At 43.7% G+C, this 25942-nt stretch overlaps 2 protein-coding genes across 3 annotated transcripts in view; one reads left to right on the forward strand and one right to left on the reverse strand.

The window, feature by feature from the left end:
* On the reverse strand, positions 1–13943 carry LOC137094693 (uncharacterized). Of its 2 annotated transcripts, none has more exons than XM_067460822.1 (3): positions 13865–13943; positions 4767–4856; positions 1–2482 (listed from the first exon to the last, which is right to left on the reverse strand). In XM_067460822.1, exons 2-3 carry the CDS (start codon positions 4848–4850, stop codon positions 236–238), a joined length of 2331 nt encoding a protein of 776 aa, XP_067316923.1. In that variant the 5' UTR covers positions 4851–4856; positions 13865–13943; the 3' UTR covers positions 1–235. The 2 variants fall into 2 exon arrangements, with proteins under 2 accessions (XP_067316923.1, XP_067316922.1); XM_067460821.1 differs by lacking the exon at positions 13865–13943 and adding an exon at positions 9326–9466.
* Positions 13943–25942, forward strand: part of LOC132780277 (nonsense-mediated mRNA decay factor SMG9) — a 22400-nt gene continuing 10400 nt past the window's right edge. Inside the window, exons 1-8 of the mRNA XM_060783889.2 lie at positions 13943–14029; positions 19460–19616; positions 19700–19774; positions 20767–21010; positions 22211–22308; positions 22537–22649; positions 23774–23885; positions 25464–25559. Coding sequence (XP_060639872.2) covers positions 19473–19616; positions 19700–19774; positions 20767–21010; positions 22211–22308; positions 22537–22649; positions 23774–23885; positions 25464–25559 — 882 coding nt within the window. The 5' untranslated portion in view covers positions 13943–14029; positions 19460–19472. The remainder of the gene's footprint in view (positions 14030–19459; positions 19617–19699; positions 19775–20766; positions 21011–22210; positions 22309–22536; positions 22650–23773; positions 23886–25463; positions 25560–25942) is intronic.

The following is a 25942-nucleotide window of genomic DNA, read 5'->3' on the forward strand; positions in this document are numbered from 1 at the left end:
TAAGGGATCAGAATCGTCACTGTTTAATTACCATCATCTTCATTAACACTGGAAAAATCAACTCAAAACACCCCCATCCCTTATGCTTCACAAACAGTAAACCATTTCAGACTAAATGCGCCCCAGAAGGCCTCGCATTCTCATGTCCCATCCCCTTTCCAAAACCAGGCATCCAGTCAAGAGGTTCACAGTTTCCCTCCTTCTCACCCCAGGTCCCCAAGACAGTTGTCCTACTTCAGGCTGAAGTGAGGAAACCTGAGAGAGTGTAAACCCTCAGGCCAGGCTTCTGGCTCCTCACATGATGCCAGAGGTAGCGGGGCAAGCGTCGGAAGCTGACTCCACAAGAGCAGCTGAAAACGGCTGGCCCAGGGTTGCAGGTGCCATGTTTCACCAGATGTTGGTGGCCTTGGAGGGACTTCCCGCAGGTTGAGCAAATAAAGAGAGCTTCTGCCAGGTGCTGGAGCTGGTGACGCAGGAGGTGCAGCAGGCCGCGGAACGAAGCCCCGCATTCGCACAGGTAGCTCCGTCCTCGGCGCTTTGGCCCTTTCCGATGGGTGCGGAGTTGAGATACCCGGTTGAAGCGAACACTACAGTCGGGACACTTAAAGCACCCAAGGTGCTTTTTAACTATGGATTTTCTAGTTCTAAGGAAGGCCCGCTTGCGGGAGCGTTTGCGTGGGCGGCTCACTACAGACCCTTGGCTGCGCTGCTCTTCTATCTCCACGACAACCACATTGTTCTCCTCCACCTCCTCAGTTGGGTAACCTTCCTGCCCAGTTCGCACAGGAGCCTCCCAAGGCTCGGAGGCGACCGGAATGCCACCTCCTGTATCGTACTCCAGGTCTAAGACCTCAGGGTGGTCCCCAGAAGAACCAGGTGCCAAAGGGACAATCATTGGACCTTTGGTTGACTGGTCAGTGGTCACAGCCGGAGAAAGATGTTTGTTTTGCTGCTGCAAGTTTTGAAGGTCACCTGGCAGCTGAAAGGTTGTTGTTTGGGACTCCCAAGTCTTCTCTGCTTCATCTGTTGGCTCCAAGGTCAGTGTGTTTCCATATGGAACAGTTACAAACTGAGACTCTTGATCCACAGGGACAAAATGGACCGTTCCTGGGTCCAGAGAAGACAGGTGAGGGTCTGAGTCCAAGTAAAAAGTCGGTGACCCCTCTGAGGTCTTGATGATCACCTGTTGGAGGGGACTGGGCTCCATTTGGCTGTCCACCGTGGCTGCCTGCTCCTCAGCCTGTAGGAGCACAGTCCTAAAAAGGGTACAAGGATTCTGGCCTCCCCAGTCAGCTCCAATGACTGCCTGGTCCTTGATGCTGCCTAACTGCAGGGAATTCAATCCTGCTTGGCTGTCCAGAAGAGTCGTTTGCTCTTCAGCCTGGAGGAAGAGGGGCCTCACCTCACTGACGTTCCCTTGGCTTTCAAAGACAGCAGCCTGTAACTCAGTGTAGCGATGATCTGGTGCAACAGCCACAGCTTCTGCCCCAGCATCATCCAAGATGATGATCTGATTTTCAGCATTCAGGACTGCTGACTGGTAGACTGTCCCCGCCACCTGACCTTCTAAGATGGCATCCTGCTTCTGCCATGGCTGCAGGAGATTGACACCTCCTTCTCCATCCAGGATGGTGACGGAATTTTCTGGGAAGGTAGATCCGAGCTGACCCTCAGCCTGCGAAGCCTCAGGAACCAACTTTTTATGGTGCTTGAGGGCCTTTCGCTTGTTGGCCTTCAAGACACCCTTTGGCTGCTTCTGACTCTCTTGGGAAACTGGAAGGCCAGAAGTATCCCTCCCTGCAACAGATGGGTTTTCACTAAGGGGCTTGTAAACATAGGAAATCTGGGAGGAGCGCCGGCTTCCTTTCCTGTGGCAGACTTTAATGCCCTTGCGCGCCAGTTTCATGTGCCACTTGGTGTGGCGAGCAAAGTGCTCGGGGTGCAGGAACCGTTTGCCACACTCCAAGCAGCGCAGTTTCCGTGGTGGAGAGTGAGGCCGAGTTTGGAGTTGTTGCTGCTGCTGCTGCTGCAGCACTGCCTGTTGTTGCTGTTGCTGTTGTTGCTGCTGAATTGCCTGCTGCTGCTGAATTGCCTGCTGTTGTAGAACTGCCTGCTGTTGCTGCATCTCTTCCTGAATGTGATCTTGGAAGTGCTGGAGATAGTGCCACTCTTCCATGAACACCTGCAGGCACTTCTGGCACTGGTAAGCGCCAAGCACTGGGGGAGAAGGAATATCTGGGACCAATGGACAGGGGTACAAGGGAGGCAACCAGTTCTCATAATCTAGTGGCTTCACAGCAGAGGAAGGGGCTGGTGGCCGCTGGGGTGGCACACGCGGAACTTGCTGGCGCCGGACTGGTGGCCGCTGTATAGGCCGGGATGGACGTCTGACAGGCAAACAAAAGCTGAAATAGGCCTCTCCATCATCGTCACTGCTGGAGACATCCAAAGATTCCCAGGAAAGGTAATTTTTGGCATTTTCCTAGTAGAAGAGAGGGAAAAGGAAAGATATTAGCAGAATGCATGGGAGGAGCATCCACTAAATTTCACATCTTAATAACAACAACAACAACAACAACAACAACAACTTTATATCCAACAACAACAACAACAACTTTATATCCCACCACTAACTCCCTGAAGAAACTTGGGGTGGCTTACAGATAACATAAAGTGCTTAAAAACAAACATAAAAGTGAAGACAATCAAATAAAATACAGGTACATATACAAACATCAATTCAGACTCAATCAAGCTGCAATCCTCAAACCATGGTGGTAAATTACTGATACCAAACACTGGAATAAAATAAGTGCCAGCTGAAGTAATGGAGAGAGGGCATGGGATAAAAGTGCAGGATTACGTAGGACAACTAGGGGCTAAATATTCTGAAAGGTTTGATTGAAGAGTCACATCCTCAAGTCCCTACGAAAGGAGGGCAGTGTGAGGGCCGGTCTCATCTCACTGGGGACGGAGTTGCAAAGCTTGGGGGCTACCACCGAGAAAGCCCTCTCCCTTATTGACAGAGCTGTATTAACATTGGGGGGAGGGAAGGAGAAATCACAGAATAATGCCCGGTTTCTTTTTTCTATTCTTTCAGCTTTGTGTCAATGTTCATTTAACCGAAAATTACATTGCAAAATTAGCCAATTCCTAGAAGCCTAAGGAGTTGCCAAATAAAATCCCCAAATGTCCAGGAAGGACTGAATAGTCCCTTGTCCTTCTCTTTATCAGTATTAAAATACCTTCTTTAAAGCAAAATCCAAAGCAGACAACAAAAAAACCTCAATACATTAGAGAATTGAGATAATTACCAAAACATGCAGATTTATACAAAACTGACAGAATAACCTTGTGCACAAATATGTGGTTCACACATAGCCAATCAGTCCTGTTTATACAGATAGCAGGACATAAAGTAAACATGGCTGTGGCAAGAATTTCAATGCCTAGATTTGATGTCAAAAAAGGCATTCATCCATGTACTAACCCATTCAAGTTTAATCTCAGAAAGTGGATAGGCAAACAGCAAGGCCCCAACATCAGATAGAAACGCAATAAAAGATTCAGGTTGCAAGTTTCCTGGGGGTAGGCTGCAGACAGAACTCTCCAGGCCTGGAGGGAAATTGTGAAAATGAAGAAGCAACATCCCCCCAACACACACATACCCTAAGGATTTTGTTCCATGAAGGTTTAAAAAATGGATGACAAAATGTTTCTTTTAGAATAAAAACAGTTAAAGGCAAGTTATTGTCGAAGGCTTTCATGGCCGGAATCACTGGGTTGTTGTAGGTTTTTTGGGCTATATGGCCATGGTCTAGAGGCATTCTCTCCTGACGTTTCGCCTGCATCTATGGCAAGCATCCTCAGAGGTAGTGAGGTCTGTTGGAACTAGGAAAATGGGTTTATTTTGGAATGACCAGGGTGGGACAAAGAACTCTTGTCTGCTGGAGCTAGGTGTGAATGTTTCAACTGACCACCTTGATTAGCATTTGGTGGCCTGGCAGTCCCTGGGGCAATCTTTTGTTGAGAGGTGATTAGATGTCCCTGATTGTTTACCCTCTGTTGTTTTGCTGTTGTAATTTTAGAGTTTTTTAATACTGGTAGCCAGATTTTGTTCATTTCCATGGTTTCCTCCTTTCTGTTGAAATTGTCCACATGCTTGCGGATTTCAATGAAAACCATGATTTTCAAAGATTTTCAGCTTTGAGAATGCTAATATTGACTTGTTCATTATTTGTAAAAAGTTATGTTGTTTCTTGTGGGAATCCTAAAAAAAGAAGCACTTTTTCTTTCCCATAGCTATATATTCTGACACCTTTGCTTCTGATATCTAGATTCTGCCCTGTGCCTGATTACGCACTCCTCTTTCAGTTGTCCACATATGTGTGTTGGCAGTTCCTTGGCTTACTTTTATGCTTCTAGACCTCCATATTGCCAAGCAGACATAAAGCCTTCCTTCTCATAATAAGAACTGAGAGAAGACAAGACCAAGAACTACAACAATGTGAGCTATTGTACATAGTCTTACATATATGGCTATCTTACATATATAGTTTTTAGAAATAACGAAGGGGAGTAAATACATGAATACCTTGCTTTCAATATTTTGTTCCTCATTCTAAAACAAAATATTTCATAATTAATTTTGGCGATATTTCTGAGAAAAAAGATTTGAAAAGCATTTCCTTTCCTGCCACATGCAACAAGGCAAACATTATAATGCTTCTTTAAATGCAAAGATTTGAGTATTTCACACTCCATACCAAATGTAAAGGCAACTCCTCCAGCATTCCATCTTCGGTCACTTCAATTTCAGCTCCAACTTCGATTCCTGCCACTGCATCCATTGTGCCCTAAAATGAGGAGAAACACCACTAATTACCACTCATTTCAAACTCTAAAAGTATTATTCTAAAATTGCGAAAAACATATCAAGGATAGCAGTCAAGTACTAGGAGCATGTAAGAATGGAAGAATGGAAAGACAATCTGCTGGTAAACTCCAAGAGGCTCCCTGGAGAAGGAAAAGAAGTACTGGATTTAGGGAACCCGGTGCAATGAGAATTCCCATACCAAGTGGCACCATTATATCAGGTTGTACCAAAGAACAAGCTACCATTTATAGCAGTGGTTCCCAAACTGTGGTCCATGGAACCCCAGTGGTCTGCAAGAACTAAAATATGGTCCGTGGCCTCACCATTACTACACGGTTGCAACGAGAGCAACTGTTCTCACACAACCCTCTCATAGTGCCTCATAGAGGCTTATTAAATATTGTTTTCTGTGGGCAAGCAGATGGTGACTACTGGATGGCATATGTTCTATATCAGAAACTAGAGCTGATGTAGTCTCTCCAATGCAATTTTCCGAATCACCATCCTAAATAACCAAACCGAATCTAAAGTTGACCAAAAATTGATTGGTAACCCTTTTGGCACTATTGTTGGAGAGTGGTCCCTGGTGAAAGTGGTCCCTAGTAAAAAAAATAAAAAAGATTGGAAACTACTGATTTATAGGGATGATGAGAATGCACTTTCTATCAACATATGTAGAATCATAGAAGGAAATTGCAAAGACCATTTGGTTCAAATGGTCGACACTTCCATGCTGGAAAAAAGACTATTAAAGCAAACCCGAATGATGTTCATTCAACCTCCATTTAAAGAATTACAAAGGAGCCCATCTCTTTTGAAGGCAACCTATTCCATTGTTAAACAGCTCTTACACTAAGTAAGTTTTTCCTTATGTTTAGGTGGACTCCCAAGTCTAAGAATTTGAATTCGTTGCTTTGTGTTGTAGTTCCTGGACCAGAAGAAAACAAGTTTTCTCCATCTTCTACATTATATCATCTCACGTATTTCAAGATGGCTATCATATCACCTTGTGGTCTTGTCCAAGCCAAATATATCCAATTTCTTAAGTGAATCCCCTAAATCAGTGGTTCTCAACCTGTGGGTTCCTAGGTGTTTTGACCTACAACTCCCAGAAATCCCAGCCAATTTACCAGTGGTTAGAATTTCTGGGAGTTGAAGGCCAAAACATCTGGGGATTCACAGGATGAGAACCACTGCTCTAAATAGTTCAATTTCAAAACCCTTTGATCATCTTGATTGCCCTTCTTTGGCCATGTTCCAGCTAGCAAATTTTCCCCTTGGACTGTGATGCAAATGGCACAGCATTCTAGCGGAGATCTATGTTGTTTGCTTCGGAAAACACACAGAACTGGTTTGCCAGTGAGACCAACCGACCAATTTTGACAGGACAAGAACTGCCCCCAAAACAAATAGCAGCCATGAACATTCAAGAGCCCTACCCCCTTCATTCTACTTTTTTTGTTTTGTTTTTTTTTTTTTTTGCTGCTGCAAAGAACCTTGGAATTCTGTTTATAGGTCTTGAATAGCAAATCTCAATTCCCAAATACTTGAGGTCCACAAGACTACCCTACCCTTCACTTTGGAGAAATGGCCAAAGAGAAGGTACATCATGTATGGACTTCTAGTCACTTGTGGAGTTTTGATGACCCCATAGGTCTTTCTTAGGCAGCAAATCTTAAACCTGTTTGTCATTGGCTTTCTAACATGCAAGTATAGTTTTAATAACTCTGTTGCCAAGAGGCCTGCCCAAAGTGGGCACATTGCTGGATCAGGTCCTCCTGTGGATTGAAGCAATGTGCCACTGCTGCCTAAACATGCCCTCTTGCTTTCTACCATCTAAACCAGTGGTTCTCAACCTGTGGGTCCCTAGGTATTTTGGCCCAGAACTCCCGGAAATCCCAGCCAGTTTACCAGCTGTTAGGATTTCTGGGACTTGAAGGCCAAAACATCTGGGGGCCCACAGTTGAGAACCACTGATCTAAACATTAGAACTTCTTGAAAGTCAGAGCTGTTTGACAGTGGAATAGGTTGCCTTGGAGGGTGGAGGAGTCTCTTCCTCTGGAGATATTTAATCAGATGCTAGATGGCTATCTGTTGAAAGTGGATTGGGTGGCCCTTGAGATTTCTTTTAACTCTGTGATAAGGCACTATGTCACAACAATTCAAGGTGAACAGGAATATATCTAGAGGAGAGTGACCAAAATGATCAAAGGTCTGGAAACTCTATGATGAGTGGCTTAGGGAACTGGGTCTGTTTAGTGTAGAGAAAAGGAGGTGAGAGAAGGGGACATGAGAGCGATGTTTAAATATTTGAAAGGATGGTGTATTGACGACAGAGCCATCTTATTTTCTGCTGTTTCATCTTTAACGCAACACAGAAAGAAATTCAAACTAAAGGCAGCCCCTGAGTTACAAACATCCAACTTACAAATGACTCATAGTTAAGAACGGGGGTGAGACAACAGGAAGTGAGAGAAATCTACCCCTCCAAGGGGAAAGTCACTCCTGAAAGAGCTATCATGGAGAAAAGGTGTCTTCACTGAGGCCCCTTATACACTGCCATTAAAAAAACCAGATTATCTCCTTTGAACTGGATTATATTGCAAGTGTAATATCATATAATCCAGTTCTGATCAGATAAAGTGGATTATCTTTGATAATCTGGATTATATGGCAGTATAGAAAGTGCCTGAGGCTTTATCACCAATCCTTGTTGCCATACGAAGCATTTTTTTTCAAATCCAATAATCACAGGGACAAAAAGTGAGGTGACATCTTCAGAACAGAGGCAACAAAGGAAACCCCACAGGGGTGTTAACCCTTCACTATATTATCCAAAGTGATATATCCAAAATGATATATGTGTTTATGTGTGTGTGTGTATGTAATGTTCATTTGTGGGATTAACATAACTCAAAAACCACTGGACAAACTGCTGCCAAATTTGGCCACAAGACACCTACTAACCCAAGGAGTGACCATCACTAAAAAAAAAAACAAAAAAAAACAGCAACCGAATTCGTCATTTGAGAGCTGTAGTTGCTGGGCTTTATAGTTAACCTACAATCAAAGAGCATTCTGAACTTCACCAATGATGGAATTGAAACTTGGCACACAGAATTTCCATGACCAACAGGAAATACTGGAAGGGTTTGGTGGGCATTGACCTTGAGTTTGGGAGTTGTAGTTCACCTACATCCAGAGAGCACTGTGGACTCAAACAATGATGGATCTGGACCAAACTTGGCATGAATATTCCATATGCCCAACTAGGAACACAGATGGAGTTTGGGGAAAATAGACCTTGACATTTGGGAGTTGTAGTTACTGGGATTTGTAGTTCACCTACAATCAAAGAGCATTCTGAAGCCCACAAACGATAGAATTGGGGCAAACTTCCCACACAGAACCCCCATGACCAATAGAAAAGGCCATCCAGTCCACCTCCCTTCACCAGGGCAAGAAAACGTAATCAAATACTGTTTACCCACAAGTATAAAGAAATTACATATATTAGAAACCAACACTTTCTCATTACTTTATTTTCCAGATCACCAGACTGGCCACAGCAATGCGTGGCAGTGGGCGGCGCATATATAGATAGATAGATAGATAGATAGAGAGACAGACAGATAGACAGGCTGGAATTACCCTTAAAAGGTGTACCAGTTTTGACTAACATACAAATTCAACTTAAGAACAAACCTACACATTCTATCTTGTTCATAACTCGGGGACTACCTAGATCAGGCAAGGGGCAAACTTTGGCCCTCCAGGTGTTTTGGATTCCAACTCTCTCAATTCCTAACAGCCAGTCGACTGATAGGAATTGTGGGGGTTGGAGTCCAAAACACCTGGAGGGCCAACGTTTGCCCATGCCTGGCCTAGACGGGGGGGGGGGGGGGGGAGTAATAAATTCAAACCAGAGGGGAAAAAACATTCAACTTAAACTTTAGAAAGAATTTCAAACAGTGCAATGCTTCGGAGGGTGGAGGATTGCCAAACGACGAGATGGACATCTGCCAGCAACGCTTTGATTGTGTCTCCTTGCATGGCAGAATGGGTGGCAGTTGGGCTCTCTCCCAACTCATATAAATTTAATACACAAGGAGGTGCCTAGAAGCATAGTCCAAAGGGCGATGGAGGATTTGAGCCCGCTGCTCATCTGTCGGGAGTGCTTTGTATGTTTCCCGTTTGACAGAATAGGGTTGCGCAAAATGGCCCTTGGGGTCTTTTCCAAAATAATGACTCTAATCCACAGCCAGGGTGGAGAAGTATACGTACTATGACTGTAGTCCACCTAAATCTTTACCCTGGAGGCTCCTTATTATTTCTGAAGGAAACAAGGGCAAATCCCAGGCCCACCCTGAGGCCCGTAGGACAACGAAGCCCTCAAGGTCCCTTCCCTCCTTCTTCTCCGCTTCCTCGCCCAGTTCCCACTCGACCTACCGAGGCGTATCCGGATGGCCTAGTCACGGCTCCGGCCCGGCCCAGCAAGCCTTCCCGCATGATGATGCTACTGCTTCTGAGGCTCCTCGGAGGATTAGGACCGGAAGTACCCGCCCACCTCGCGCCCCGGGGAGCTTCCCTTCGCGCGCCGCCACCAAGACTCCGCCCCTTCCCTTGTTTTGGGAGCCCTTCGCATTCGACCGGAAGCTGGGCTCGCGCAACGCCTGCCGGGAGATGTAGTTCTAGTGGAATCTCAGCCAGATTCCCTCCTGTGGAGGGGGCTCTGGACACACAGAATAACTCTATCCTCTTTCTCCAAGAGGAATTGCCCTTAAAAGGATGACAGGTGTGTGTCCCTCAAATAAAAGCACCCTCTCCTATTTGAGATCAGGAAATCTGACAATCTGTGACAAATCTCTCTCTCTCCCCCCCCCCCCCTCCTGATCTCAAATAGGAGTCGGTGCTTTTATTTGAGGGATATATATATAATGTATTGTCGAAGGCTTTCATGGCCGGAATCCATGGGTTGTTGTAGGTTTTTCCGGGCTATATGGCCATGTTCTGGAGGCAATTTTTCTCCTGACGTTTCGCCTGCATCTATGGCAAGCATCCTCAGAGGTAATGAGGTCTGTTGGAACTAGGAAAAATGGGTTTATATATCTGTGGAATGACCAGGGTGAGACAAAGGACTTTTGTTTGCTGGGGCTAGCTGTGAATGTTTCAGCTGATCACCTTGATTTGCATTCAGGCGCTACCAAGCCATTGAATGCAAATCAAGGTTCACAGCTAGCCCCAGCAAACAAAAGTCATTTGTCTCACCCTGGTCATTCCACAGATATATAAACCAATTTTTCCTAGTTCCAACAGACCTCATTACCTCTGAGGATGCTTGCTTCCGCTGTCATCCCTAGCTTCTGGCAACCTAGCAGTTCGAAAACATGCAAATGTGAGTAGATCAATAGGTACCGCTCCAGTGGGAAGGTAACAGCACTCCATGCAGTCATGCCGGCCACGTGACCTTGGAGGTGTCTACGGACAACGCTGGCTCTTCGACTTAGAAATGGAGATGAGCACCACACCCCAGAGTCAGACATGACTGGACTTAATGTCAGGGGACAACCTTTACCTTTATATATATATATTTACTGCATTTAGTTATTTACTACATTTATATACCGTCCCTCTCAGCCTGCAGACGACTCGGGACGATTTACAGTTGGTACCAAGACCATAAAATACAATTTCAATATACTAAAACAATCGAATAATAAAACCATAACAGAATCAATAAAATCAATAAAAACATGTATCATTAAGATCTCCTCGTTAAAATCACATCATCCAATCACATAATCAAACCATTCCCTTTTCCTATATATATATTTACGACATTTATATGCTGCCCATTTCATCCCGAAGGGGACTCAGAGCAGCTTACAAGATATATATACATACAATACATTATATTATTAGCATAGTACAATATGAGTATTATATATTACTCTATTGTACTATACCATTATATTGCATTGGACAGACCACATCAGCTTTAGTTTCTGAATCAGAACTAATGCCATCCAGTAGTCTCCATCTGCTTGCCCACAGAAAACCATATTTTATAATCTAGAGCTGATGTGGTCTCTCCAAGGGGATGGCCAGCAACAGGGAAGGAATGGCAGGTGGTGCAAAAGGATTGGAAAAAAAATAAAGCAAATAAATAAAGAGGAAACTCGCAGACCAGATTTTCGTCCTTGTGGTCCACTGGTGGTCCATGGCCCACAGGTCAAGAACCACTGACCTAGAAGAATCCTCCACCTTGTGCGACTGTGGAGCAGAACAACTCAGCATCTGTATGCTTGCCCACAATGCCCTGCCTCATGCACAGAGGAAGAATTGTTTAAAGCTATAGACAATGTGGTTACTGTTGCCCATTTGTGGTCTAAAATTATTTAGTTGCTTGTGCTCCCTTTAGTTTATCAGTTTGTGGTGGAAGCTCCTCCCTTGGAAGCTTTTAACCAGAGGCTAGATGACCATCTGTCAGGGATGCTTTGATTGTGCTTTTCCTGCATGGCAGGGGGGTTGAACTAGAGACCCATGTGGTCTCTTCCAGCACTTCTCACCTTTTAGCCAGAGCTGAAGGCACAGTATATGGCTTTGGCCCCTTCAACATAGTTGTAAAAAATCCATATTGAATTAGATTATATGGCAGTGAAGACTAAGGGCCCTTCCACACAGCCCTATATCCCAGCATATCAAGGCTGTTAGGAATTATGGGAGTTGAAGTCCACATTCTGGTTACATCCCGAATAGACTACTGCAACGCTCTCTATGTGGGGCTGCCTTTGAATACTTCTCGGAAGCTCCAAGTAGTCCAGCGGTCGAGCTGCGTACAGGGAGTGTACTGTTGCGTCAGCTCCACTGGCTGCCGATTAGCTTCCAGGCACAAATCAAAGTGCTGGTTTTAACCTTTAAAGTCCTGAATGGTTCTGGCCCAGATTACCTGTCTGAACGTATCTTCTGCTGTGAACCATCACGAAGCTTAAGATCATCAGGAGAGACCCTGCTCTCGATCCCTCCACTCTCGCAAATGCTGTTGGTGGGGATGAGAGACAGGGCCTTCTAGGCAGTGGCCCCATCTGTGGAACTCTCTCCCTAAGGATATCAGGTTGGCCACCTTCCTCCTGTCCTTTAGAAGACAACTGAAGACCTGGCTCTGGGGTCAGGCATTCGATTAGAGGCCAGAGGTAATAGGAAAAGGAAATTTGGATTTTGCGACATGGATTCTCCTGGCTCAGCTTGGTTTTACTGGCATGTTAATCTATTAATTTATTGTTAAATTTTACTGATGATGTTGTACAATGTTTTAAAATGATTTTCTTGTGAATTGTAATTTTTATGGTATTTATGCTGTTAGCATCCTCTGAAGCTCATGTAAGGCCATGCTGAGTCCCCCTTGTGGAGAGAAGGGCAGGATATAAATATATGAACTATAACTAGCCGTCCCCTGCCACACGTTGCTGTGGCTCACATGGGGGTTCTGTGTGGGAGGTTTGGCCCAATTCTATCATTTGGTGGGGTTCAGAATGCTCTGTGATTGTAGGTGAACTATAAATCCCAGCAGCTACAACTCCCAAATGTCAAGATTCTATTTTCCCCAAACTCCATTGGGGCATAGTGAGTATTCTTGTAGAGTTTGGTCCAGATCCATCATTGTTTGAGTCCACAGTGATCTCTGGATGTAGGTGAACTACAACTCCAAAATCAAAGGATACTGCCCACCAAACCCTTCCAGTATTTTCTGTTGGTCATGGGAGAACAGTGTGCCAAGTTTGGTTCAATTCCATCTTTGGTGGGGTTCAGAATGTTCTTAGATTGTAGGTGAAGTATACATCCCAGCAACTACAACTCCCAAATGACAAAATCATTTTTTTGAGTGAAGGACATACATTGGGTTGGTAGGTGTCTTGTGTCCAAATTTGGTGTCAATTTGTCCAGTGGTTTTTGAGTTCTGTTAATCCCACAAACGAACATTACATTTTTATTTATATATAGATTAGCTGTATCCGCCACGCGTTGCTGTGGCCAACCTTCCCTCTTTCTCTCCTTCCTTCACTCCCTCTTTCCTTCCTTCCTGTCTTTCCTTCTTCCTTACTTCTCTATCTCTTTCCTTCTTTCCTCTCTTTTCTTTCTCTTCTGCTATCTCTTTTCTTCCTTCTCTTTCCTTCTTTCCCTCCCTTTCTCTACATCTTCCCCCTTCCTTCGCTCCCTTTCCTTCCTTCTTTCCCCTTTTTCTTTCCTTCTCTCCTTCCTTCTCTAACTTCCTTCTTTCCCCCTTTTTCTTTTCCTCCCTTTCTCTCCTTTATTCCTTCTCTACCTCTTTCCTTCCTTCTCTGCTTCCATGCTCCCTTTCCTTCTTTCCCTCCCTCTTTCTTTTCATTCTTTCTTTCTTTTTTCTCCCCTTCCCTCCTCCTTTCTTCCTTTTTTCTGTATTGTCATGTAGCTTTACAGAGCTTTAAAGTCCTTTCTGCTTTTCCCCCCAGTGTTTTTATGAGTGAAGAACATACATTGGGTTGTTAGGTATCTTGTGTCCAAATTTGGGGTCAATTCCCCCAGTGGTTTTTGAGTTCTGTTAATCCCACAAACGAACATTACATTTTTATTTATATAGATAGATAATAATGATAATAATAATAAAACACCTGGAGGGCTGAAGCTTGCCCATGCCTGGTGTAGATATATTCCAAGATTCAAATCCTCTCATCAATGAGTGACAAACTCTCAGACTCTGAGGAAGGCAAATGCAAGCCCCCTCTGAATTAATCTTGCCAAAAAATATTCCTGGGACACGGTTACCATGAATAGGAAACGACTTAAGAGGCCCACAATGGTTATGTCAACAAGCAGGATTTGTCGACGCATGCGCACAAGTGAGTCTGGGGACAGGAGGACTCTTGATTCGGACAACGCATGCGCCGAACCGAAGCTAACGGCGCTGTCCGAACGCAGGCTGAGAAATGAGTTCTTGCGCGTGCGCACTACCTAAGGCAACGGTGGCCGACGAGGCTCGTTCTCCCAAGATGTGTTGATTCACGCCCGCCGCCGCATTTGGACCTCCTCGCAGCGACGGTACCTGGCGCGGCCTTTTGGCTTGAGAAACGTCCCTTCATAAACGGGATTATCGCCTTCTAAGGCCCCGCCGCTCAGGTATTTCTCCGAGGGAGGGAGATAAGGCAGGTCTGACGTTTGCGTGTGGTATCCCTCCGCCTTAGGACACGAAGCGCAATATTCTTCCGCCTTCTATAGTTCCGGCAAGGAATATTTTTCCCTGTCGTATCCCTCCGCTGGATAGTTGCTTAGCAACAGGATGCATCTCTAAAAATATCCACCCGCGGGAGGCAATATAGTCCCTTTGTGACTCCAACTAAAGGATTTTGATTCGAGGTTTTAAAATCCCAATTTGGATGGGGATTTGGTTCTTAATATATCGAGGCGCTCTGCAGAGGCGCAGGAACCTCGTGTTGTTTTCATCCTCCCAGCAAATAGGCCTCAGCATGTGAAAAGTTTGGCCAAAGGGATAAGAGGGAGATTCATCACTGGATGCATTTTGGAAGTGGTCTCTAGAAATTCAACATCTTCATCCCTTCTTCCTTTCTCTCCCCTGCTTTCTTTCATTCTCTCCCCTTATACCTTATTTATTTATTTATTTATTTATTGGTCACAAAGCCACATTTTCACTCTCTTGTGGAACATCAGAAGGGAGGGGGCTGATCTAACGTTGCTGTGGAGGGAGTTCACTATATTGTACTATACCATTATTTATTATTTATTTATTTCTCGCACTTCTGCCCCGCCTTTCTCAACCCCCGAGGGGGGACTCAGGGCGGTTTACAAAAAGGCACAATTCGATGCCGGCACAACAACAAGGTAAAAATAAAACATATAAACAGTAATTAAAATAATTAAAACAATCCATTATACATCACAATCCCTAAAACCATCTAGTGCTCAACGTTTATCAGCTCAGAGTACGTAAATTCAAATTCCACATTGTCCAATCCATCAATTCTAGTCGTCGCTTGTGTCTTATCTATCCTCCAGATTACCCAAAAGCCTGGTCCCAAATCCATGTTTTTAATTTCCTTCTAAAAGAGAGGAGGGATGTCCATGACCTAATTTCCCCGGGGAGTGAGTTCCACAGGTGAGGGGCCACCACCGAGAAGGCTCTGCTCCTCGTCCCCACCAATCTCACTTATGATAGAGGTGGAGCCGAGAGTGGTGCCTCCCCAGAAGATCTTAAACTCCGAGGTGGGACGTAGAAGGAGATGCGTTCGGACAGATACACTGGGCCGGAACCATATAGGATTTTGTAGGTCAAAACCAGCACTTTGAATTGTGCTCGGAATTGGATCCGCAGCCAGTGGAGCTGGTGCTCCGGTGAGTACTCTGGCTGCCGCCCGCTGGACTAATTGAAGTTTCCTAACAGTCTTCAAAGGCAACCCCACGTAGAGTGTGTTGCAGTAATCTATTCGGGATATAACAAGAGCATGGACCACTGTGGCCAGATCAGACTTCCCAAGGTACGGGCGCAACTGGCGCACAAGTTTTACTTGTGCAAAACCTCTCCCGGCTACCGCCGAGACCTGGGGTTCCAGACTCAGCGATGAGTCCAGGATCACTCCCAAGCTGCGAACCGGCGTCTTCAGGGAGAGTGTAACCCCATCTAACACAGGCTGTAACCCTATGCCCTATTTGGCCTTACGACTGACCAGTAGGACCTCTGTCTTGTCTGGATTCAGTTTCAATTTGTTAGCTCTCATTCAGTCCGACACAGCAGCCAAGCACCGATTCAAGGTCTGGACAGCCTCCTTGGTGACAGGTGAGAAGGAGTGACAGATTTGGACATAGAGATAACACCTCATTCCGAAACTCTGAATGATCTCTCCCAGCGTCTTCATGTAGATGTTAAACAACATCAGGGGCAGAATTGAGCCCTGTGGGACTCCACACAACAACGGTTGTGGGGCCGAACAGGTGTTACCCAGTAACACCTTCTGGGACCGTCCCTCGAGAAAGGACCGGAGCCACTGCAGAGCAGTATTCCCAAGTCCCATGTCTCCGAGGTGTCCCAGAAGGATACCGTGGTCGATGGTATCGAAGGCCACTGAGAGGTCCAGCAGAACTAACAGGGACGTACTCCCCCTGTCCAGCTTGTAATATTATTAGTAATTTTACATGTAATATGAAATATCTAATTATAATATAATATTTATGACATTTCTACCCCGCCTTTCTCACCCTGGAGGGAACTCAAGGTAGCTTTACACACGGGCAATGATTTGATGTCTTAAAACACAATGTACACCTAAATAAATATTAAAATAGAATTTAAAAGTACATTAAAACAAGGAAAATTTTTAAAACAATGCATTCAGAGTTAAAACACATAATCCACTAATGTAATGGATGTGTGGAAGCGAATGTTAGTAAAGGCAGACTTGATTTGGCCCAAAAGTTGGTGAGATAAAGAAAAAGAGTCTAAGGATGCATCTACGTTGTAGAATTAATGTAGTCTGACAGCACTTTAACTGTGGCTTATAACAACAGAGTATCCCTCTTTCCCTTTCTGAATCAGGAAAGGTGGGTAATATCTAAATAATACCTAATAATATTACTAGCTCAGCAGTAATGCAGAAAATCCACAAATTTAAGGGGAAGGATATTTTAGGCACATTGATTTCTAAGGGAGATAGGTAATCTAAACCATTATTTACAAAAAAACCTGCAGAGATGCTTTACTTGCACTTTCCAAATTACATCTACATAACTATAATATGTATTTGTTTTGGGATTTTATAGTGGCAACTGAAATGACAAATCTGAGGAAAAAGCCACCCAAACATACAAGGTTGTATTAACTCATCAACAGTGTACAAGTGTTGGATAATAATTCCCAAGGCATACAGGACAAGGTCCAATGTACTCATGCTCTATATGAAAAGGTCTTCTATTTTTGGTAAGAGATATGTGGTCATGGAAAAAAAAATCTTCTATTAATGAAACAACCACTATATACACTCATATATGAGCTGATCTCATGTATAGAGATTTATTATAATTAATACCTCGAGCCATCAGGAGAGGAGGCTAATACATAAAATTTATTGTTGTTGTATCTGAGCATGGTAAATAAGTTATAGGGTTTAGTTAATGTATCCCAAATGTGGAAATAGCCTGGTCCACCAAGACCAATCTTGGGGCCCGTGAAGTTTCCCCATCCCCTTCCTCTGAGCTTCCCATTTCCAGAAAGAGAGTTATATATCCAGGGGACACGGTTCTTGCTGAAACGAGTTATTCATACATTGTGTTTTGGCCCACAGAGCACTTAAAGCTAAAAGTAAGCTTCAGAATGTTTCCTATTTATTTGGAAACCACACATATGGGAGCCTGGAAGGTGGGAAATGGAAGGGATGTGTTTTGCTCATGGCAGGATTCCTACTCTTGTTCTATATCCTTTGCTCCTTCTTTCTGAACTTCTTTAAGGACATTTATAATAATAACTAGCTTGGGGACCCGGCGTTGCCCGGGTTATTAGAGAAAGTGGTAATGGCGGTTCTGTATGCCAAGTTTGGTCTTTATTGGTCTTTGGATAACGGCTGCATTATTTTCAGGAAGTGAGTGAAGGTACTTGAAGTCCCATCATCCATGGCCCATCCTCCTACAAAGAGCAGCAAGATATAGAGTGGGTCATGGAGGCTCTGTGTCAGTAAGTGAGTGAAGGTACTGCAAGTCCCATCATCCAAAGTCCATCCTCTTTCAAACTGCAGCAGGATGTAGAGTGGATCATGGGGGCTCTGTGTGCCAAGTTTGGTCTTGATTGGTCATTAGAAGAGAGTTGTAGCAATCTTCGGAAGGGAGTGGAGGTACTTGAATCCCATCATCCATGGTCTGTCCTCCTCCAAACTGCACCAGGATGTAGAGTGGGTCATTGGAGCTCCATGTGGCAAGTTTAGTCTTGATTAGTCATTGGCGAGGGTCTCAGTGGTCTCAGGAAGTGAGCAAAGGTACTTCAAGTCCCATCATCCATCTCCAATTTTTTCCAAACAACACCAGGACGTAAAGTGGGTCATGAGAGGTCTATGTGCCAAGTTTGGTCTTGATCCGTCATTGGATGAGGTTTGCAGAGGTCTCAGAATGTGAGTGAAGGTACTGGAAGTTCCATCATCCATGGTCAACCCTCCTCTAAAACTGCAGCAGGCTGTAGAGTGGGTCATGGGGGCTCTGTGTGCCAACTTTGGTCTTGATTGGTCATTAGATGAGTTTTGCAGCAGACTTGGGGAGTGGAGGTACTTGAAGTCCCATCATCCATGATCTGTCCTCCTCCAAACCACACCAGGATGTAGAGTGGGTCATTGGAGCTCCATGTGCCAAGTTTAGTCTTGATTAGTCATCAGCGAGGGTCTCAGTGGTCTCAGGAAGTGAGTGAAGTGACTGCAAGTCCCATCATCCATTGTCAAATTCTTCCAAACCGCACCAGGATGTAGAGTGGGTCATGCTGGGTCTCTGTGTAAATTGTGGTCCTGATCCATCATCATTGGTAGTTGTAATGGTCTTAGGAAGGGAGTGCAGGTATTGCAAGCCCCATCGTCCATGGTGCATCCTCCTTCAAACTGCACCTGGATGTAGAGTGCGTCATGGAGACTCAGTGTGCCAAGTTTGGTATTTATTGGTAATTGGATGATGGTTGCAGTGGTCTGAAGAATTCAGCAATGGTACTGCAAGTCCCATAATCCACGGTCCATCCCCGGCCAAACCACACCAGGACGTAAAGAGGGTCATGAGAGGTCTATGTGCGAAGTTTGGTCCTGATCAGTCATTGGATAAGGTTAACAGCGGTCTCAGAATGCGAGTGGTGGTACTGCAAGTCCCATCATCCATGGTTCATACTCCTCCAAACTGCAGTAGGATGTAGAGTGGGTGATGGGGGCTCTATGTGCCTATTTTGGTCTGTATTGGTAGTGTTCTGACCCAGCCCCCGGCCTTTCCTTTCCTCTCTCATCTCGGAATGTTGGATTTGAGGCTGGCCAATCAGAGACCATATGCAAATTTCCTTCTGTCATGCCCCGTTTCTGCCATGAACCCTCTTCTCCACCAGGGGCTCCTATTGAAGCTGCCCAATCAGAGACCATATGCAAATAGCACCACAGTGGCAGCCAATCAGAAAGCTGCCACATACACTTCCGCCCTCCACACTTCCTCTGTCCTTCCCATACAAACAAACACTCTTCTTTATTATATATACAGATACAGATAATAATCTTTATTTGTACCCCGCTAGCATCTCCCCAAGGGACTCGGTGCGGCTTATATGAGGCCAAGCCCACAATACATCAATAAACAAAACATCAAATAAAACAATCAATACAATACAATTCATATAAATCACATAAACAATCAACAGTGACATACAAGCATTTAAAAACCAATGGCCGGGCCAAATGTAATAGATTAAAACTAAAATAATGCTGACGTGATGTGAACATTTTCAGAGAGAAGTGAGGGAACGCAGTCAGTCCTAAATCAATTTATCCCGTGCTATCATCCAGAAGTTTGACATGCTTCTCTTCTGATTTCCAGGTTGCATTTCCATATGTCAGAGTCAGGGCACAGCCAACCTGGACTGTATGAACGCCGCCGCCGCTGGAACCGTGATAAGGAGATGGGCCACCAGAGTCTGTCTGGGCCAGGCAGAGATCGCGACTATGTTCCCTGGGACAGAGACCGAGACCGGCGGGTAATGACCCACACATTGGTTGGGATGAAAGTAAGAATGAAGGAGCCATTTGGGTGTCTACCTTGAACTTTCTTTCCTTTTAGGACCCTGTGGATGAGCCTGTGGGAACCATGATGCAGAAGACACCCATCATCCTGGCTAAGCCACCAGCAGAGAGGGTAAGCTGTGAAACCCATTAGAAATGGGTGGGGGGTTATATTGACACTATGGAAAAGAAATTTCTGATATTTGTTCAGTTTTTAGGCAAAATAATCAGAAAAATTGAAGAAGTGCAATACTGGTTGAATATCCCTTATCTGGAATTCCAGAATTGTCCACACAGATGGCTGAGATACTGCCACCTTTGATTTCTGATGGTTTAGTGCACACAAGCTCTATTTTGTGCCCAAAATATGAAAACTATTGCATTTAAAATTACTTTCAGACTACGTGTATAAGGTGTATCTGAAACATAAATTAATTTTTGTAGTTAGACTTGGCTCCCTTCTCCAAGATATCTCATTATGTATATGCAAGTATTCCAAAATCTAAAAAGAAAAATCTGAAATGTGGAACAATTCTAGTCCCCCACATTTGGATAAAGGATACTCAGCCAGTACTGGCATGCTTTACTGACTCTTAGTAAAGGAGAATTGAGATCTAATCCAAAGTTTGAGAATTCTCCCAAGTTTTTCCATCACTTAGGGCCCTTCGCACAGCCCTATTTCCCAGAATATCAAAGAAGAAGATCCCACATTATCTGAGTGTGGACTCAGATAATCCAGTTCATAGCAGTTATTGTGGGATTTTCTGCCTTGATATGCTGGAATATAGGGGTGTGGGGAAGAGCCCTTGGTTGCTAATACTGTTCTTGTTTCTTTTTACCTCTGTATTTTGTAAGTGACACAGAGAAGAGAATATCTCCTCCTTAATCCAACCCTTCATTCTTCTCAATGTGAATGTATTTTTGGTAGATGGATTGTAAATGGTTAAGCACAGAATCTGAAGCAAGCTTTTGAGAAAAAGGTTTCTCCTCTATTACTGTTCTTTAGTACTTGTATGAGAATAATGTGTTTATTGGGGGGCAGAGAATAGTGGAATATAGTGGGTTGGGTCCGCATTTGTTTTCAGCAAAGAGGAGTTTTGGATCTTGGCTTCTGTATCCTCACAGTCCAAAGGGGCCCCTACCCCTACTCCCACTCCAGCCCCCACTGCTGCCCCAGCCATCGAGAAACCTATTGTGCTGATGAAGTCCCGGGAGGAAAGCAAAGGCCTTGCAGGAGCAGCAGAGACATCGGCTCAGCCTCCTGCAGCTGCTGCCAAAGTAGAGAAGGAAGGCCAACGTCCTACACAGCCAGTCTATCAGATCCAGAACAGAGGCATGGGTTCAGCTGCGCCCAGTGGTGTCATGGACCGTAAGTACTGAGAAGGGGGCAACTTCAGTGATTTATCTGTTCAATCCTTGGAGCAAGAAAAAAACCAAGCATGGGATCAGCAGAGTCTTTCAGATTTACACATATGTAGAGTGTGCTCTTGTGTTTTGATTTTGTTCACCGTATGGTTGCACTCAATCATTGTCATAATAACCAAAGCCTGTTTATTAAAATCAAAATCTAATAGCATTTTGCTAAAAAAAAAATCCTCTCACCAGTCTTGTTTTTCATAGGCTTGGGATCAAATGTAAAAGTTCATTTAATTATATTCAAAGAACTACTTGATACATCTAATTGGCAGGGAAGGGTCAATGAAAACTTAGTGTCTGATGCATTGTGTTTAATATCCCCTATGCTGGAGCCAGCGCTATTGGATAAGTGTGATCTGATGCATCTTAAACTTTCCTGTTTAATTACTTACCATTCATTTTTATTTTATTTTGGTGTGTTGTAATAGTATTTAGGAAAATGGAATGACAACAATGAGACTGGACAACATTTTTAACAAGGAGATACTATGAATTTACATTTTATTGATACGTTTAATTTTTATTATATGTTATGTTTTTAATTGTATTTATGATATTGTAAGCATTAAATTTTACTTTGTTAACCGTCTTGAGTTGCCTACGGGTTGAGAAAGGTAATATACAAATACAGTAAATAAATAAATATTTAAAGCAGGAGTGAGGAACCAGATGTTTGGGGCTTCATGTTTAACTATTGGACTGGGCAATGGTAAGGGACAATAGGAGTTGTAGTCTAAAACATCAGGAGAGCCAAAGGTTCTCATACCTTTGTGCCTTGGTGCTAAGGGCATTCAACACTATATTCATCAGAACAGAAACTCCATGCAGTTATTATAATTCACATTCATTACATCATCCTGAATGCAGGCCACATAAGAATTATCTGATACTAGAGAAGCATCATAGTTGCCCAGGAAGTAGATGCTAAAGACAGGTAGAATTTGCAAATAAAATTCAACTCATTTTTTTCTGTGCACTGATGGGTTAAAATGTGTTGTCCTCTTGTGTGTAGTTATGAAATGTCTGTTCCAGTTTAATCTGGACTTGTAGCCTTGATGCAGAAGGTCTGAGGATTAATGTAAAGTGACTATGGGAGCTTATCACATGTAATGAGGCCATCATTTGAGCCCTGTTGTCCTCTTTGCCTTTCTAGCTGTAGTTGGGCAGGCCAAGTTGCTGGCACCGAAGAAGATGAAACACAGCATCAAACTGGTGGATGACCAAATGAACTGGTGTGACAGTGCCATTGAGGTACTATTGAAAATCTGGAGATGTCTTGTGGGCCCCTTCCAACTGTGTACATTTCCTTGCTCTCCCTAGAAATCCTGCTTTCCATTTTGTTTAGCCATGGTTCCCTTACCTGGCATTTCGAATGTGTCTAGATAAAATTGACTAGATAATGCTAGTCTTTCAATTTCTGTAATTTCTGTTCTGGCTCGTATGCTTATTTATGCATGTATGTGTTTTCCTTGAAATTAGTACCTCCTGGACCAAACAGATGTTCTGGTAGTTGGGGTTCTTGGACTGCAGGGTACGGGCAAATCCATGGTGATGTCACTACTGTCAGCCAATCAACCTGAAGAAGACCAGAGGTACTTGGAAGATGGTGTGGAGGAACCATAGCTGAGAATGGATAGTTTGAGTTGCTTGACAAAATAGTTAGACAGTGATATTGTGAGGATGAATGTAATAGTTTCATGTTGTTAGATCAGCATTTCTCAATTTTGGGGTTGGGACCTCTGGGAGGGTCGTGAGGGGTCACCAAAGACCATTAGAAAACACAGTTTTTTTCTGTTGGTCATGGGGGTTTTGTGTGGGAAGTTTGGTCCAATTCTATTGTTGGTGGGGTTCAGAATACTCTTTGATTGTAGGTGAACTATAAATCCCAGCAACTACAACTCCCAAATGTCAAGGTCTATTTTTCCCAACTCCACCAGTTTTCACTTTTCGACATATTGAATATTTGTGCCAAGTTTGGCCCAGATCCATTATTGTTTGAGTCCACAGTGCTGTCTGGATGTAGGTGAACTACAACTCCAAAACCCAACACCAAACCTTTCCAGTATTTTCTGTTGGTCTTGGGAATTCTGTGTGCCAAACTTGGTTCAATTCCATCATTGGTGGAGTTCAGAATGTTCTTTGACTGTAGGCAAACTATAAATCCCAGCAACTACAACTCCCAAATGACAAAATTAACCTCCCTAACCCCACCATTATTCAAATTTGGATGTATTGGGTATTTGTGCCAGATTTTGTACAGTGAATGAAAATACATCCTGCATATAAGATATTTACATTACAATTCATAACAGTAGCAAAATTACAGTAATGAAGTAGCAACAGAAATAATTTTATGGTTGGGGGTCAGCACAACATAAGGAGCTGTATTAAGGGTTGCGGCATGAGGACGGTTGAGAACCACTACGTTAGATTGTTTACTTCTCAGTATGTCTCTTCAAACCACATCTTGAAGCTTTGTCTCCCTTATCTAAGTACATTGAACCAATCAATTTACCTTTCACACATAGAAAGTGGACCCCGGAGTATCTTTCTTTCCCTCTGCATTGTTTTCGATCAGTTGCAGCATTTGAACACTTGTGCCATCACATGAATTCAACCAATCAGTGTCAAGGTTCCCTGCTGCATCTGTAATATGATGCAGATTATCAATCCCACTTTGTTCTTTCTGTGACAATTCCTTTTTCTCTTTTTCAAGAACCTATGTGTTCCGCACTCAGAGCCAGGAGATCAAGGAGCGTGGGGGCAACCAGACCAGTGGAATTGACTTCTTCATTACTCAGGAGCGAATTATCTTCCTTGACACCCAGGTCTGTGTTTGATGCTCTTTGTTGTAGTTCTTTTTGACAGTCTTTTTGGAGGAACTCTCCATACAATCTCTTGTTATTCCTGGGTGGTTTCAAACATTGGCTCCACTTGAATCTTTGGTGGAAATGGTATCTTTTAGAGGTGTGTGTTTGTTGTGGATCTAATTGGAAGTCATATCTAATTTGTTAAATTTATGCATACGAAGCTATTTCCGAGGCATGCAGGAAAGGGGGACGGGGTTAGAATTTGAATCTATTACCATTTTTTCGTAAATGTTCTGTAACTTTCAGATGTCTCCCAAGGTGAGCCTAGTTTTCACTATAATCATTAAGCAACTTTGATAAAGCCAAGATAGCATAAAGTGCTTTTTAAATAATAATAATAATAATAATAATAATAATAATAATAATAACAGCAACACTTTATTTGAACCCTGCTACCATCTCTCCAAGGGGCTCGGTGCGGATTACATGAGACCAAGCCCAAACACAACAATACAAGCAATAACAACAACAAAACAAGCAATTAAAATAAAAACATGGACAATAAAATAATGCAACATTAACAATAAACCACACAGTTAAAAACTGCGGGAAGGCCAAATATAGAATTAAAATTGAAAATAATGCTGGAACATGGGTGGAAAAGTGATGGGGCTTTGTGGAAAACATACAAGCAGACCTAAAAAATGTAAAGTGCTTTGGAGGACAAAGTGCTATGGGATCATTATTCTGGGAAGGCACACTGGAACAACCACGTCTTCAAGCTCCTCCTAAAGACTGCCAGAGTTGGGGCCTGTCTGAGTTCCAAAGTCGAGGGCCACCACTGAAAAGGCCCTCTCTCTCGTCCCCACCAATCGCGCCTGCGATGCAGGTGGGATCGGGAGCAGGGCCTCTCCAGATGATCGAAGAGATTGTGTGGGTTCGTATACAGAGATGCAGTCACGCAGGTAGGCAGGTCCCAAATCCCATTCCATTGTGCCCCCCACCAATCTTTGCCGGCACCACTATAAGGAAGGTAGCTGTGGATGTGACTAATCACAGCTATCTTAACTGTAGTTTGGAAAGGGCAGATTGGGATATTGTATACCTCAGGTAGACAGTTGTGGTCCTGTAAAATGTTTTTGGCTTACATCTCCACCCAGCCCTTGCCAGCATATATGTTTGTGAGGAACTGTGGGAACTGCAATCCAGAAACATTTTCAAAGTTGATATTGTGGATCCAAAAGAATCCTGATAAATTTGGTGGTGCTGGAAATGTTTAACTCTCCAGAAATTTTGGATTTTGACACTGAGTACCCTGAGTGAAAGCGATTCAAGGTAAGGGATTGTGGGAGTTGTAGTCAAAAGCATTTGAAGGGACAAAGGTTTCCCAACCGTAGAATGAGAGGTAGATTTTTTAAAAAGGTATTTCATTTTGCAAGGTCTGGTATTATGTTGACGTGATGGCTGCACTCATTACAAAGGGTTCTATAAGAGGACTAGCTTTAGCTAAGAAATGGAAACAGACCCCGAGGGATTGCCTTGAGCATGAAATGAAGCTAGACAGAATCTTCAGAGCTTTTTGTTCCTTTTCTACAGCCCATTCTCAGCCCTTCCATCTTAGACCATTTGATCAACAATGACCGCAAGCTGCCTCCAGAGTATAATCTACCCCACACCTATGTTGAGATGCAGGTAACACACCTTTCTTGTTTTGTGTGTTGACTAAAGGGAAGAGATGGATGCAGGCCTGTAGCGAGGGGGTGGTTTTAGGGGTTCAAACCCCCCCCGAAATGTTTCAGATTTTTTTAAAAAAACTAGTTTACTCATGAATTTTAACTGGTTAACCAAATCCCCATGCTAAGTCTATGAGATGCAAAAAATTAAGAGTCCCTCCAGAGCTGTAAGCACTATCTCAAGCAAATATTGACAATTTATTCACACTGTCATTACTTGCAGCAATAGCGATGTAGTGAAGCAACCAAGTGGTGTGTGTGTGTGTGTGTGTGTTGAATGCTCTCATTAAGGAGGCCAGACTTGGTGGAGGTGGTTGACCGGGGTGGAGCTGCAGGCTATTG

This window comes from Anolis sagrei, chromosome X (assembly GCF_037176765.1).
Source record: "Anolis sagrei isolate rAnoSag1 chromosome X, rAnoSag1.mat, whole genome shotgun sequence".
Lineage (NCBI taxonomy): Eukaryota > Metazoa > Chordata > Lepidosauria > Squamata > Dactyloidae > Anolis > Anolis sagrei.

Excerpts from the sequence above, each read along its gene's own strand:
- LOC137094693 (XM_067460821.1), bottom strand. The coding sequence starts at position 9,385 with ATGCGGGAAGGCTTGCTGGGCCGGGCCGGAGCCGTGACTAGGCCATCC. Across the intron at positions 4,857-9,325 it reads GGCCATCCGGATACGCCTCG|GGCACAATGGATGCAGTGGC; the intron begins GTAGGTCGAGTG and ends TCCTCATTTTAG. Across the intron at positions 2,483-4,766 it reads AGGAGTTGCCTTTACATTTG|GAAAATGCCAAAAATTACCT; the intron begins GTATGGAGTGTG and ends CTCTTCTACTAG.